The sequence below is a fragment of the Ochotona princeps genome, chromosome 1 (assembly GCF_030435755.1).
Source record: "Ochotona princeps isolate mOchPri1 chromosome 1, mOchPri1.hap1, whole genome shotgun sequence".
Lineage (NCBI taxonomy): Eukaryota > Metazoa > Chordata > Mammalia > Lagomorpha > Ochotonidae > Ochotona > Ochotona princeps.
This window is the reverse complement of record NC_080832.1, coordinates 27,138,230-27,153,835: the sequence shown is the minus strand read 5'-3', so window position 1 is coordinate 27,153,835 and position 15,606 is coordinate 27,138,230. Positions and strand designations below refer to the sequence as shown.

Below are 15,606 nucleotides of genomic sequence, written 5' to 3'. Positions count from 1 at the left end.
CACCCTCTGGGGAGCCTGGGACAGAGGCAGCCCAGGGGCTGGGTTGACTAATTCCTCAGAAAAGCTCCCCGCCTGGTGGCCTCCTGACTGGGTGAGTCACTTCCTCTTTGTGAAGTAAAATCCTCCTGGTTATTTATATTGTGGAATAGGGCGAGAAACTACAGGGAATAAACAGCTCGCACAGAGTCCAACTGGGAAGTGATCACAGAATGAGGAAGAATCACAGCCAGGTCCAGACAAGCCAGTGTTAGTTTTTCAAAATTATCTGTGTACAGTGGTTGTAGGCCAACTAGGAGTGACATAATGATAGAAAACAGATAGCAAAATTGATAATTAGGAAAGAAAATAAGCTCTAGTGGCATAGAGCAAGTGACTAAGCCAATTACAGTAATGCAAGAGGGAGGTAAAGGGGCCAGATAGCATCTTCTATATGCATAACATTTTCTTCAAAATATGCTGATATCAATTAGTGTGTGGGAATACCACTGAAATTTATTTCTCACATCATGCTCAAAACCTGGCAATTACCTCTATAATTACACACGATCTATAATATCATGGTAAAGACATACCAGTAAAAGTTTCAGTGCATGGGTTAATGCCAGCAAGCCTCTTGGATGTCCCGAAGTCAGAGATCTTGAGCACCCCGCTATAGGTGTTAATCAACACATTGTCACCCTAGGGAACAGAGGCCTTTCATCAAACATGGGACCTCCCTTCAGACACTGTGGTGTTCATTTGTGAATTCCAGTGACAAAATCTGCTCTTAGTACAAACAAGGACACTAACGCTTCCTTCTTCCTGAATAGTTAATCTCTCCAAAGAGGATTCCTGATGCCATCTCTGAGTTTCTGTACCATCGGCTGTCCACCATCAGAACATGGTTCAGAGGTAGAGCTCGCTACCATGCCCCAATAGGTTCTGTGTTTGATGCCTGTATGAGGAGTGGAATTCTCAGCTTCCTTACCTTTTTTTCTGTTGTTTTATTATTTTTTTTCATGAAATATTTAGGGATATGACAAACAAGTGGCATTTTGGTTGATTTCAGAGTTGTAATATTAAGTTGCTATTAATAGTGTGGCCTTTATAAAAAATGTAATACTTCTGAATTTTCTCAAGAGAAAGTATAGAGTTACTGACTTATTTCATAATTTCAGTTTTCAAGTTCAATCCATGAATACATGAAAGCTGTGAGAAAAGGGGTTTATTTTCTTCTAGCATCCATCCACTGATTCAGTAGATGTTAACTATCATTGCTTTAGGCAAGGATCCAGAGATCAGGTACCCTGTAAGATGCTCAGGTACAAAGACTGTCCATTGAGCTTCATACTACCACATTCCCACCCCACAGGGCTCCAAGAAAATATCACAGATTAAGAGCACAACCTTGTTGGCAGAACATGGTTAAGGAGCTTATTCTCCGAGTAGGAGATCCAAGACAGGAACATACTCATTTAAAGTGTTCTGTCAGCTTGTTTTCCTGTTGATTCTAAGGCTCACTCACTATTCTACATTAATACAAATAACACCCGTGGCTTGCAAACACAACAATCATACAGCAAGAAAAGCCTGAAAATGCATCCTGGTGCCTCTTACCTTTATATCCCGATGGACTATCTGATTGTCATGGAGGTATTTTAATCCTTCCAGTATTTGCTTTGTATAAAAGCCGATTGTTTGCTCATTATCTTTTAAGGGGCCCCATTTGGAACGAAGCAGTGCAGAAAGGCTTCCTGTGAGGTAGATAGAGTGGATAAAACCCTACCCAAATGAGCTCTTAAAACACATTAATAATTAAATATTCATTTAACGCAACATTCACTTTTTTTTTAAACAATGTCAGGAACTGTACTAAGTACTTGGATTCAAGCATTAATATGAAAATGCCCCTACTCTGAAGATGGACAATATCAAATACAGTCTAAGTAAAAGGCCAATCAATTGCTAGCTTCAATACAAGTCAATTGACACTAAAATGGTTTCATTATTTATTAATTTGCTAACAATTGTGAAGTAACAGCATGTGTCTCATTTTTTCTTCAGCTTAGACAAACTAAGACGTTTCTGAAGGAGTTTCAAAAAGTTCATAGAAGATGCATTATGAAACAACTGCATGCATTTCAAAATGTATGGTGCCATAATTAATTTACGTTTGAGTCCATTTTTCCTTGACTTTTTGCAGCCCCTTCATATTCCAGTAAATCCCATTCGATGTTACTCTCCTTTCAGGTACTAGAAACTTATGCCATCTAAGGTTAAAAAAAAAAAAAAAAAAGAAGAATTCTTACCTCCTGGGACCTGCTCCATGAAGATTTTAATAAAACCATTTTCACTAAATGAGCCCAGATACTGGACAATATTTTTGTGCTTCAGGTGCTTATGCAATGCTATTTCCTCGTGCAAGGGCTGAGAGTACCTGGAAAACACGCAAATGTGTGTGAGCCAGTGATGCCCTTGCTCCTTCAGGTAAACATTTAACCAATACTGTTGAAATCAGCTAAGTATATGCCCCTCTATAAAATGCAATGAAGGGGCCCAGCATGGTGGCCTAGCAGCTCAAGTCCTCACCTTGCTTGTGCTGGGATCCCATATGAGTGCCAGTTCTAGTCCCAGCAACCCAGCTTCCCATCCAGCTCCCTGCTTGTGACCTGGGAAAGCAGTGGAGGACAGCCCAAGAACCCTCCAATAAAAAGAAAGAAATCTTAAAACAAAACAAAACAAAAAACCCAATGAGGTTTAAGCTGTGGCAGGACCTAAGCAGACATGGGTCCAGCACTGTTCTAAGCTATGTTGATCTAAGTGAATAAGTATGGATTAACGCATTCCTCACAGCTCCTTCAATAAAGTGATCATTTTACCTATGAGGAAATTCATACAGAGGATAACTAAATTATCCAAGACCACAGAGCCCACAAGTGACAGACTTAAGATTTGAACCCAGGAGAACTGGAATCATCCACACAGCTGACGGTTAACACTAACACAGTTTCAAGTGCCCTGAGACTCTTGAACCAGGAAGATGAAATGCTGCAAAGGACTTTAACGTTCAATACAAAACTTCCTGACAGACCCATCAACTCCCCAACAAAAAACACAAAACCATCCATATTCTGAGTTTTTTTTTTTTTTTACATCTTTGGCTTCAAAATCCTTCCATGCCCTGAGTCTATCAACTCTGTCATTTCATGATTTTTACCAAAATCCTAATCAAGCCTTCACATTAAAAGCCAATTTTCATCCCTATGTAAAAATCTTACACTTGGTCTATGTCACTGTATCCAATTATACAACCATTTTCTATTTTTTGGACATGTTTGACGATACTATGAAGTATAAAAAAGCATATAGCCTCTTACCAAACCTGAGTTCAACGGATCTCTAATGCAATTACTGTGTAACTGGTCAAAGAGCAAAATTTCACTAAATTGAGTTTAAGAAATGTACTTTCATTAGGGATTTATGAACAAGGCAGTATCTAGTCAAACCAGAATCTCTGCTGGGCAGCAGAACATTTTTTACAGGTAGTTTGATCAGGAACAAGGAAACAGGAGGATGCAAAAAAGGCAACTGGCTACCATTGGGTTAATCCAGGTTACTCTCTTGTGGGTTAAGGTAGAAGGGACTTCTTTTAGAAATTATTTTTATTTTGTTTTGTTTTGTTTTGTTTTAATTTTGAGCACCAGCACAACAGCTTATCAGGCAAAGCCAATAAGTTTTGATAAGCTGGTATATCGATTTATGTATCTGAAATGCAGAGTTAAAGAGGGAGAGAGAGAAAGGGGTAGGGAAAGATAGAGAAAGAGATCTTTCATCTGCTAGCTCACTTCCCAAATGTCTGCAATGGCTGGGGCTGGGCCGGTCCTAAGCCCAGAAGCCAGAAGCTTACTCTGGGTCTCTCACATGGGTACCAGGATCCAAGCATTTGGGCCATCCTCTGTTGCTTTCCCATGCCCTTAGCAGGAAGCTAGATCAGAAGTAGAGCATCCAGGGCACAAACAAGGGCCTGTATGAGATATCCGCACTGAAGGTGATCCCCAGGAGAGAGTTCTTTATCTTACTGGTTTAGGTAAACAAGGCCTCTTTTGAGGGGTTTGCTCTGGATCTCCTGTGTTTGGGAAGCTGTCCTGTTGGGGTATTTGGCTCGCATCCTTTACCTCATCTGCTTGAAGATCAGATCCTAAAGCAGGCAACATAGTTTTTGTTTTTGTGATGTGGAGCCTAACCATTAACAACTACATCTAGTGTTGGTTTCTTGGGACCTATGGCAGGCACTCAATCCAAATCCAAATCCATGGCCTCCCAAAAATTTTGTGTAAATATGGTAGGGCATAAACAACAATAAACAGAGACTGAAAGCTATTTCCTTTATTTAAACTCTTTTAAAACTAAGGCCACAGGTGTAGGAAGTACTAACTGCATAAGACGAATTAAACACAGGGCCCAGTGCTATAACCTAGTGGCTAAATCCTTGCCTAGCATGCATCCAAGGTTCCCATATGGGCGCCAATTCGTATCCCAGCTGTTCCACGACCTTTTCAGCTCCCTGCTTGCGGCCTGGGAATGCATTAGAGGATGGCCCAAAACCTCGGGATCCGGCACCCTCCTGAGAGAACTGGAAAAAGCTTCTGGCTCCCGGCTTTGGATGGGCTCGTTCTGGCTGTTATGGCTACTTGGGTCGTGAAACAGCAGATGGAAGATCTTCCTTTCTATCTCTCCTTCTCTCTATAAATGTGACTTCCCAATAAAAACAAATAAATCTTCAGAAAAAATCTGATGTCCCGTAGTTGCTTTCACCCTGCATGTAGGATTGCTCGGAGCTTATAAGGCCAGACACTCATAAGCAGAATGGTTTTTTTTTATTTTCAGAATGGTATTTTTTAAATGCCAGTAACAAATGCTAAAATTGGTTAATACTGAGTAACATTATTTCATGAAGGGTTTCAGGGTAAGGGCTAAAGCTAAGCAGTCAGCAGTTTATAAAAACCCAATTAATTTAATTAACTGTTATTACGATATTACTTGGAATGCAATCAATAATAAGAAAGGGAATAAATGTGTTTTAGAATTATTATTCATTTTTTCTTTAGAACTGGAATATGAACCAAAAAAGAGCAGGTATTAAAATGAGCCCATTCATGGTACTCTTTTTTTTTTTTAATTAGAGAGTAATTTTTCATAATTGCTTGAATGTGAAAGCAGCAGAGGATGGTCCAAGTCCTTGGGCCCCTGTTCCCATGTGGGGGAACCTGAGAAAGCTCCAGGCTCCTAGCTTTGAATCAGTCCAGCTCTGGCCTCTGTGGCCATTTGGGGGGATGAGTCACAGGATGGAAGATCCTTTACTCTGTCTCTCTGTATTTTTTTTTTGTAACCCTGTCATTCAAATGAAAATAAAATAAATCTTCTAAAAAATATTGTGCCTTTTCTACAGATATAGTTAAGGTAATTAAATAGTCTTGGGCAAGCAACTTACTCTGTTTATTAGAGATCAAAGGGTTCCCGCCTCCTAGTTCTCTATTAAAATCCAACCATAAATGCTTAAGTGAAGGACACTGGAGAAGCAGATAACTGTATCTCGTTATTTAAACCCAGCACAGTTCAAAATTCAGGCTTCTAGTCAGAGTCTAATCTACCTAAGGAGAGTACTCTTCTTCAATATTAAAAATAATGCACAGTGCCTCTATATGTCAGTAATGCTGCAAATAGTTTTATCAAGCCTTATTTTCTATCTCTGTCAAACAATTTCTTCAGCATTATATACTATTACAGTTTTAGTGGACTATAAGTAGTTTAAAATTTATCATTTATGGTTATATGGAAATGTATAACTTTTCATTGGATCATTTATAGCCCTTGCCTATCCTCTTGAATTAGGGTCTTTTAACTTATAACTTGTTAAACTCTTTATGCAGTAGAAAACAAAATCTTTGACTGTAATGTAAATTCAAACATACCTTCTCTAAAATCAAAAACGATGAAAAAAGAATACAGTAAAAAGCACCAGGAAGTCGCTAACGATTTTCACTAGGTATAAATGGCAATCACTGAATAAGGATAATAATTTGTTCAGGTCAATAAATTGAAATTATCTATGGGAATTCTAGGAAAATCACATTTCTTCTAATTTAGCTGTGACAATGGAAGATGAGATGGTACAGATAATCAGAAATATTCGTATGGATTTAGCTGTGAAAACCCAACAACTCCACAGTCATCTCCAAGCCTTGCCCTTTGAACCCAATCTCCCCTGTTAACCAGCTCAACAAGGGGGCCTGGCCATCACTGCAAACTGGTTTCTCAAAGAACATCAATGCCCAGGCATCCATCATTTCTGCAGGCATAGCTTGAGCATCACCATTGTTGTTGTTTTTAATTTTTTTTCTTTATTTTTGACAATCTTTAGTTAATTAGGGCACAAAGTTCAAGGGTTACAGCAAAGGAGCATCACCATTGTTAAATGCTCCCCATTTGATTGTAAGTACAGCTCTAAGGAAAATAAAAACAGAAAAAATAAACAGCTTAGGTATGTGTAAAAATATTAGAGAAAGCTAACCCAAGATTAGCAACTAGCTGAGGACTGATTCTGAGAGTGTACTTAAACTCCACCGCCTGTCCCTTACAAGCACCATGATTCACTAACCGAATGTTTTAAGAATGTAAAGGAAATACAGAAAGAACTGTTAAAACCATGGGGGCAGGCACTGTGGTGCTGTGGGTTAAACTGCTCTTTGGGAAAGCCTGCATCCCAAATTGGAGTGCCTGATCCATGTCGAAGCTATTGCACTTCTTTCTCATCCAACGTTCTGCTAATGCACCCTAGGAGACAGGAAATGATGGTTCAAGTACTTAGGCTCCTAGAATGGGAGTTCCTGGCTCCTAACATGGGCCTGGTCCAACTCTGGCTGTTTTTGCAAGCATGTGGGGAGTAAACCAGTAGATGCAAGATTTCTCTCTCTCTCTCTCTCTTGCTGTCCCTCCCTGTCTCTGTCACTTTTTCAAGTACATGAAATATGACAACTTCATATACATCACTACAGGCATTTAAGAAATAATTCTAATCACTACTTCATAAGAATTCAAAACATGCCTTACTAATTAATCAAAAGGAAACTTCAGAACAATACCACCAAAAAATAACTGAAACTTAACAAGTGATACAGATATTTGCCTACCAATATCTATTTTTCTTTCTTCCTATGATTTGGAGAAGCAAATGGCTAGCTACAGAGCTATACAGTTCTTTGCCTTCTTAGTCTGACCAGTGAAACGGAGGTACAAGTGTGCTGGGTATTTCTAGGTATGCAGGTATGGGAGATGGTGGCAGAGCAGCCACCAAGAAGGTCATAAATTAAGATCTGGGACCAGGAGATGGTGATTATATGGTGGCAGGGCAGGGACAGCTTTTCAATTTGGGACAGTCAGAGCAAGCCTTAGTGAGGATTTGGCACCTCAGCTGAGGCTTAAATGATGACCACAAGAGTTCTGCTAATATTTGGTTTGGCCTTTGTGTGTTTGATGGACAGAAAGATAACAGTGTGCTTATAGTGAAAGTGAGGCCACAGAGCAAGTGGATTGCCCAGGTCCTTGGGGCTTAAGTTATGGGGACTGGGTTTTGTGCTGGCTGTGGCAGAATCCACTGAGAAGTTTTAGACTGTAGTGACATAATGTGATTAAATAAAGAGACCTTTTATGAGTAGTTTTAGGTTCTTGACAAAACTGAGCAGACAGCAGAGAAATCTCCTGATTCCACATGTGTAAACTCCCCTTGCCAGAGTGAGGAATCCACACTGGCAACTGTTATCACCACATGATGGGTTTCAACTCCTCAAAGGTGTCCATGGCTTCTCTGAGGAAGGCTGGGCTAGGAATGCAAGAAAAAGCAGAGGCAGTGACTGGTTAGGAGGCAGAGAGGAGTCTAAGTGACAGGAATGAAGACTTCGTCTAAGTTAGAGCCGCAGTGATGGAAGAGAGCAGAAAGAATCAGAATATGTCACAGAGGTGGGGACAATAAATAGTATGACTGCCTAATGGCACAAATGCAGTGTGTGAGCAGAAGAGGATTTCTAATGCATTCAGGGTTTTAGCCTGAACAGCTGGACCAAAGGGATATCAATAAGTGATACAGGGAATACTTTAAGGAGAATACATTCGGGAGTTAAAACAACAAAAATTCATGGCTGTGTCTGGGAAATCAGAGAACAGCCTGAGTGCTTGGGTCTCTGCACCCATGTGGGAAACATGGAAGAAGAAGTGTCTGGTTCCTGATTTCAGCCCGGCCCAGCCCTGGTCTTGTGGCTCTCTGGGTAGTGAACCAGCAGATGGAAGACCTCTGTCTCTATCTCTTCCTATTTTTCTTTGTAATTCTATCCTTCAAATAAATAAAATAAATCTTCCAAAAAAAAAAAAGAGCAAAAATTCACAGCTCCATTTGGCCCTGTTAGCCTTGAGGTTGTCTTGGATTTACAGGCAGAGAAGCTGGGAAGGCAGATCATGAAGGGACCTTGGGAGAGGGTCCGTGCTGCAGACGGCTCAACATGAGACCCTCTCCCTGTGGGATGCTGTGGTGGGAGGTCCTAAGCTATGACTGACAGGTGGCTGGAGGCCTAATGTGGAGGAGCCTAGCCTGCTGCTGCCTGTGTTCAGTGCTGCCTCCTAGAGCTCTACCTGATCCTCACCGTGAGTGCTAGAGAAAATCCCACAGGTGCTTCTGGAACAGGGAGGGGGCAAGTTATCATTTTGGAATGCGTCAGGCTTTTTGCTCTTGACAAGTCCTACCCTTCAAAAAGAAACTCATTAGCCCAAAGTCTGACCCAACCAGGGATAAGGAAATGCTGAAGTCCAGCACATTTTAGTCCAGTGTATTTTTGGCATCCTGTCCCGTGTAAGAGAGTAAAACTGAAAAACACTTGTGAAGCTTATAGCCTAAGGACAAACACATATCAAAACAGACCTAAATACAAAAGTGTAGCACTCTTCCCCCTGTACATGCACTCTTGTTTGAACAGTTCCTTTCTCCCAGTACATCTCGCCTACTTTTCAACAAGGTATTGTAAGGTATATCAAACAGCAAAAAACACAGCTCAAAGAAACTAGCAAGTGTCAGAACCAGAGTCAGACAGGCAGGGATGTTAGAGTCATCAGACTGAGATTTGAAAACAATTGTGGTGAATGTGCCAACAACGCTAATAGAAAAAGTAGACAACATGTACAATCGTGGTGCCAACTTAGAAATGATCTGAAGTTCCAGAAAGAAATGCTGGGGACAGAAATGAAGAATGTGTTTGATGGCTCCATCATGACCAGATACAGTTGAAGAAAGAATCTCTGAGCTTGAAGATACATTAGTAGGAATTTCTAAAATTGAAAAAATAAAAGAAAAACAACTGGGAAAAAAATGGAATGTAGGCTCCAAGAACTGTGAGAAAACTGCAAAAAAAAAAAAAAAAAAAAGTATAATGAATGTTTACTGTTTAAAAGTATGGCCAGATGGAAAAGAGAGAAAGCTAAAGATATGTTGAATAAACAGTTTGAACTACATATAATGATGCGTTGTGAAAAATGAAATTGTTTTTATTAACAAGTTTCAGAAAACTTAACAACTCTGTTAACAGGATTATCTGGTGTTTCCTGCTCTGGTACTCCACTTTAGGGTCTAATATTCTTCCCAACCTCATGACTTGGGCCAGCTCACGTTCTCTCTCATGTCCTCTCTCTGACAGTGCTCCTGCAATCAACTACACACATTTCCCATGTATTGTATATTCTGAAAGAGAGAGCACTAGATCATTTAATTATGCTTCTGTGGCCACCCTTTGATGCCCAGCTAAAGCATGAGCTGCTTTTGGCTGTACTTGCAAGTCGGCTTCCCAGGAGGCCTTCGCTTGTGAATTTCTGCTCTGGTGTGGTCTAACTGCGTAACTTCCTATCTGTTTCTACCAGCTCAGGGGAAGCTCTTTGCCCCCAGACCCAGCTTCACCAACAGATCCAAACATTCTCAGTCTGTTCAGCTTTGCAGTGTTAACATGCCATGATGATACACAAGATCCTGATGTGTTTGCCTGGCAACTGCTACTTCTAGAGCCAACCATTTTGGATAGTACTTACTCCCCATCCATCCATCCAATAAACCCACCTTTGTGTGGCATAAGCTGAGTCCAATACACCCAGGATCATTCTGTTTTCTTGAACAATGCCCACCCTGCATTTCACACTTGAAGCACTGAACAATGCAGCCATAAGTGAGCAGATACAAATGAATGCAGTATGGTCCTCAGAGCTTTGTTGGCATACCACCAAGCATTTCCCACATTACCATCAACAACCCAAAGTACTTTGAAAAACATTATCGGTTAGCCAGTGATTGTACCTGCTATCCCTTTCTGGGATTTCCTTAATTGCAATTCGGACTTGGTTGCTCAGGTCACGGCCTGCGTAGACGATTCCGTACGTGCCTTTGCCCAAAACAACTCTGTCACCATTTTCATCATATTCATAGTCATACTACAAAAGGAAAAGCAGACAGAGAAGATGAAAATGTAAGTTTCATTCCTTATTTCAGACATGAAATTTTTCCCCCAAGAATAAGCTTCCCTATTTTCTAAGATGCCTCTAGTAAGTAAAATAATGAGCTGAGGTTCTGAGAAACAGCATCCAGAACAGAAATAAACAAATGCTCTTACTTTTAACATAAAGCAGACATTGTGTTCATGTTTTTCAATTGTTATGGGTGCACTGGGGACTACACAGTTAAATTACTCAACAGCCTGAGACACCCTTCTGAAGTACTTGGCAGAAACAAGGCTAAAATAAATTTAAAAAGGAGAACCCTCACTTTTCATACTGCATATATACAATTCTCACTGGTAATGTACTACTGACATTGAACTCACAATACAGCAATTTTAAATATACATAAAATAAGTTACCACTAGTAGTCAGATGAGAAAAATACCAATATTTCAAACTTCATAAGAAAGTAGTAAAATACACACACTTAACATAAAGACAGAAGGTAAGCAATTCTTTAAAAACACAAGAAAAGGATAAGACATTCTAAAACAGCCAAGACAATTTTGAAAAAGAAAATGTAACTTCCAGAAACCGAGTCCTAAATAGGAAGAATGAAAATACATTCACACTGAGAAATGATATTGGGAAGCTATGCAGAAGAAGATAAAAGAAAGTCATATATTGAAGCAGAGATAAAAAGAACAAACTGCCTGCACAGGTAGGTAGCTCATCAGCTCTCTCTGCAAACTCTCTGGGGTAACTATAGGGCATGTTGCTAACGGCTCCATGTCACTAACACCTCCAGCTATCTGCCAGCAGGTTCCCGTTCCCACACTTTTTACACAAAGCAGTCAGATGCTATCTCCTGGGCAAAATCATGTCCCAACCCAAGCTAGGGAGGCCCAGGAGAGAAGTCACACTTTGGAAGGGAGGTGCCTGCGTCCATGGCTGTCACACGGAGTGGCCACTGCCAGGGACCTAGTGCTATGACAGAGAATGCTCTGACTCTGGCTGCCTGCCACAAGGCTGAAGGCTGTCCCAGTTCGGAGCAGGTGATGGTGAGGTTTGCAGGTTGAGGGCACTGGCAGCAGGGATCATTTAGCAATGCGCTCAGACTCGCAGGTAAAACTGGGCTCTATTCCAGCAACAGAAGAGGTAGCATGCATAGTTTAACAATGCCACTGGAAGGATTGAGCCTCCTTCCACATTCCAATTCCTCTGTTCAGACGTCTACAGTGCTGTTCCATCCATGCTGCCACTCAGGCCCATGGGAGACAGGGCAGGGACCCTCAACAATAAGCCTCACTTTGCCCTCTCAACAAAACAGAAACCTACAGTCTGAACCCAGTATGGTCGCCACCTCACCATATTACTATTAAGCTTCTAATCTAAAGGGAAAGAGCTCCAATTTTCAACAGCCTATTTCATGTGCTGACAATCAGCCTCTGATTTACCTCCAAGTTACAAATTATCAGAAATGGTTTTTTTCCAAGGAAAATATGTGGGATGTGTGATTTAAAGCCAGCTCACAAGGTTCCACCATTAACCCTGTGTGGGGAAACCTGAATATTCCGTAAGAGCTTATAAGGTGAATATTCAATATTCAAACACCAGTCGTATATGCTAGCAAATGACAATGCTCAGTCAACAGTTACTTGGTTTTTCAAGGAGACATCTGGGAGCCACCAACCTCCTAGATCCCTTACCTTCCTTTCCCTTATTCCCTATATCAGTTGGATCGCCAAATACTACCAGCTTTTTCTTATTAAAAATCTTACAAATCTCTCTGACCTCTCTATCCTCCTGCTATTGCCTCAGTCAGGCTTTTCTTCTGTGTGAATCCTGGAATCTTTACAAGCCTCTCTACCCCCTTCTCTCTTGTTGCTTCACTCCCTAGTACATGCTCCACTCATTTGACAATGAGCTTCCCAGGTTAATATCATTGTCTTTGCTTCACTGGTTCCTTGTTGCTTTGAAGAGAAAATTTAAACTTGGCAAGATGCTACACACATGCATCAGAATGCCATTCCTGCCTCTGTATCCAACCTTCTTTTATATCCACCTTCTGTGGGAAACTGTCAGTGAAGTCACCCGCTCTGCACCTTCATGGATGTCGTATTTTCTACCTAGGTCACTTACCCTCATGTTTGAAATTCAAGCTCAGACAAGGCTTTCCTGAACTGTCTGCCTGCCAGCTGTGCTTCAAGGCCCTCCCCCTTTATCACACATTGCTCACTCTGCCTCGTGCTGGCTATTTGTCTCCACCCATGGTTGGATTTGGGGTGATTTGAGAACTGGAACTTCATCTTTAACTACTTTATCCTTCTTCTTAGAAATAACTGGATAGAGTAGATGTCCCTCACATTTTAAATTAATTAATTATTTAATTATTTAATAGAAAATGAGGGGCTGGCACGAGGGTATAGCAGGCTAAGTAATTCTACCTGTGGTGCTAGTATCTCACATGAGCACCTGTTCAAGTCCTGGCAGCTCCACTTCCAATTCAGCTCTGTGTTAACAGCCCGGGACAATAGAGAAAGATGGCACAAGGCCTTGGGCTCCTGCATCCCTGGGGAGATCTGAAGAAGCTTTAGACGGGCTTATCTTCAGCCATTGTGACCATTTGAGGAGTGAACCAGTGAATGGAAGATCTTTCTCCCTGTCTCTTCATTATCTCTCTGTAACTCTGCCTAATAAAAATAAATAAATCTTAGAAAAAGGAAGAGAAAATGAGATGAGAAATTTTTCAAAACCAAGTGCAAAATAATACACTGAAAGCCACATTTGATTTATTTTTGGTTGAAAGCAGTTTTGCCACATGGTATTCACATAGCTTGCTGAAGTATACATATGCAAACCTTGATGAAGCTGCTCAAGCTTTAGCTTCCCTTTGGAGAGTAAACATTCAAAGACTATTTAGAGAAAAATATGGATTATGTATTAGATACTGAAGTCAACTCCCAAGGCCAGCGCTGTTACACAGTGTTAAGCTACTGCCTGCAATATCAGCATCCCATTGAGTGCTAGTTCAAGTCCCAGTTGCTCCACTTTCGATCCAGCTCCCTGGTTGAGGAGCCCAGGAAAGCAGCAGAGGATGGCCTGTGTGCCTGGGCCCTTGCCATCCATGTAGAAGACCTAGATGGGGTTCCTGGTTCCTGGCCTTGGCCCAGTCTACCCCTGCAAGTTGTAGTCATCAGGGAGTGGATAGATTTTTTTTCTCCCTCTTCTGTTTGTCACTCTGCCTTTCAAATAACTAATCTTTTAAAAAGTTGATTTCTGTTAAATAAAGTCATCACAATAAAAATCAGAAGACCCCTTGGTGAGACCAACATGATTAACAGAAAGCAGTTTAGTAATAAATTATTGCTTTCTTTTCTGCTTTCACTTCATTCTGTCCTTGCAAAATAAAGGTATAATTTTAAAAGGCAGTTTTGGAAAAAAAAAAAAAAAAAAGAGAGATTCTCCTGGCCTTTAAGGACTGATGCTTTTATGTATACAACAGAAAAAGTTCAGGGCCTGGACTGAGGAGCCAGGAGGGCAGCTTCTATTAAAAGGCTTCTCTGGAAAAACAGGAAGGTTTTAAAACACAAAAGTTCTCATCACACTGCATATTTTGCATTCTATTTCTATAGCAATAGGTGAGCAAATCACATTGTTGCTAAGGGAGATGACTGCTTTGTGAGGCCATAATGGGAATACATCGGGGATCAGCCTTTGAGGTTCCTGCTCAGAGCCATCCAACCGCCGCAGAAGAGAATCGAACAGGTGCAAGAAGACAACTGTGGGCAAGACCGCACAAAGTGGTGACCTGCCCAGTCTTTCCGCTTCCAAAGGATGCCATGCCCCAGCAAAGTAACCACCCTATAAGAAGCCATGCACTTCCTTTTGGGATTTAATTACTTCCAGTGAATAGATAAGCACCTCAAAGAACAAGATAGCAGTTTCATTCATTTTCAGTCTGTACTGCTTTTTTAATACAGACACGCCTGCCCAAACCATTAGTGATTATTTACAACATAAACACTGCCAATACTAATCCTACACTAGTAATGCATCTTCTTAAAGTACAGCTCTGGGTTTCCCTCTCTAAAATTCCCCGTTCCTACCACCTAGTTCCTTCCTAACACATCCCTGCCTCACTCTATGCTCAAACACATTCTAACAAGTTTTACATTTTCCTTATTTGTGTTTCTTATTGTCTGCCTCTTCATAGAATACAAGTCCATTGAGGGAAGGATCATCCCCTATTTCTTGGCCCTATCCCTAGCACCAAAAACTATGCTGATTACATAGGAAGTATGTAATAACTACTTGCTAACTTGGGTGAATGGGATCTTCTTGGAGCTACTGATACAAAGGTTATGTTAGGCTGAAAAACATCTGACAAGTAAAACCATATCAATTAATCCAATCTAAACTTCTTTTGCTTACTTACAAAGAGACTACCCAAACCACAGCTGCTATAAATCAGTTATGAGCATTTGTCACAGTCAAGACACCATTTGGGACAACACAACTCTTATCAGTGTGCCTGGGTGTAACTTTCATCAATGCTTGCAATTCCAGCCTCCCACACAGACGCACACCATGGCAGGCAAGAGGTGATAGTATTCAGTATGTTCCAGCTCCTGGTATTGCCCTCATCCATCCACAACTGTTACAGGCATTTGAGGGGAGGTCACTCAGAGAATGAAAGAACTCTCTTTCTATAGCATTAAAAAATGTTTTTAAATTCCCTACCCAGTAGGCTAACAGCCTAAATGGAGATGTAATAACTCAAATTTAAATGAGAAATTGTAGTTTGTAAAAATCAAACTTTTCTATGCTTTCCTTTGATTTCTGTCCATTTTTTATGTTAGTTTCCTTTCACCATCTTTCCCTCAAATTATGAATACTTCCTCTTAAAAATGAAATATAAACACTTAACTTTAGCAGTTTGAGAGTCATGTCCCACAATTTCTTGGCCTTTTGGCTAAGATCAAGTGTTGAGAGTCATTTCCCTATGTGCTATGTCACACATGAAGTGATCCTGTTAACTTGTTTTTCATCTGTTAAACTGCATGCCTCCAATGCAGAATTTAAGTCAGTATATCTGAAAAA

At 40.7% G+C, this 15,606-nt stretch overlaps 1 protein-coding gene across 1 annotated transcript in view; it reads right to left on the bottom strand.

Moving 5' to 3' along the window:
- The window catches only part of MAP3K5 (mitogen-activated protein kinase kinase kinase 5), a 240,487-nt gene that overhangs the window by 62,255 nt on the left and 162,626 nt on the right, over nucleotides 1–15,606 (bottom strand). Inside the window, exons 15-18 of the mRNA XM_058671310.1 lie at nucleotides 10,364–10,497; nucleotides 2,289–2,416; nucleotides 1,597–1,733; nucleotides 573–678 (exon numbers count right to left, since the gene is read on the bottom strand). Coding sequence (XP_058527293.1) covers nucleotides 573–678; nucleotides 1,597–1,733; nucleotides 2,289–2,416; nucleotides 10,364–10,497 — 505 coding nt within the window. The remainder of the gene's footprint in view (nucleotides 1–572; nucleotides 679–1,596; nucleotides 1,734–2,288; nucleotides 2,417–10,363; nucleotides 10,498–15,606) is intronic.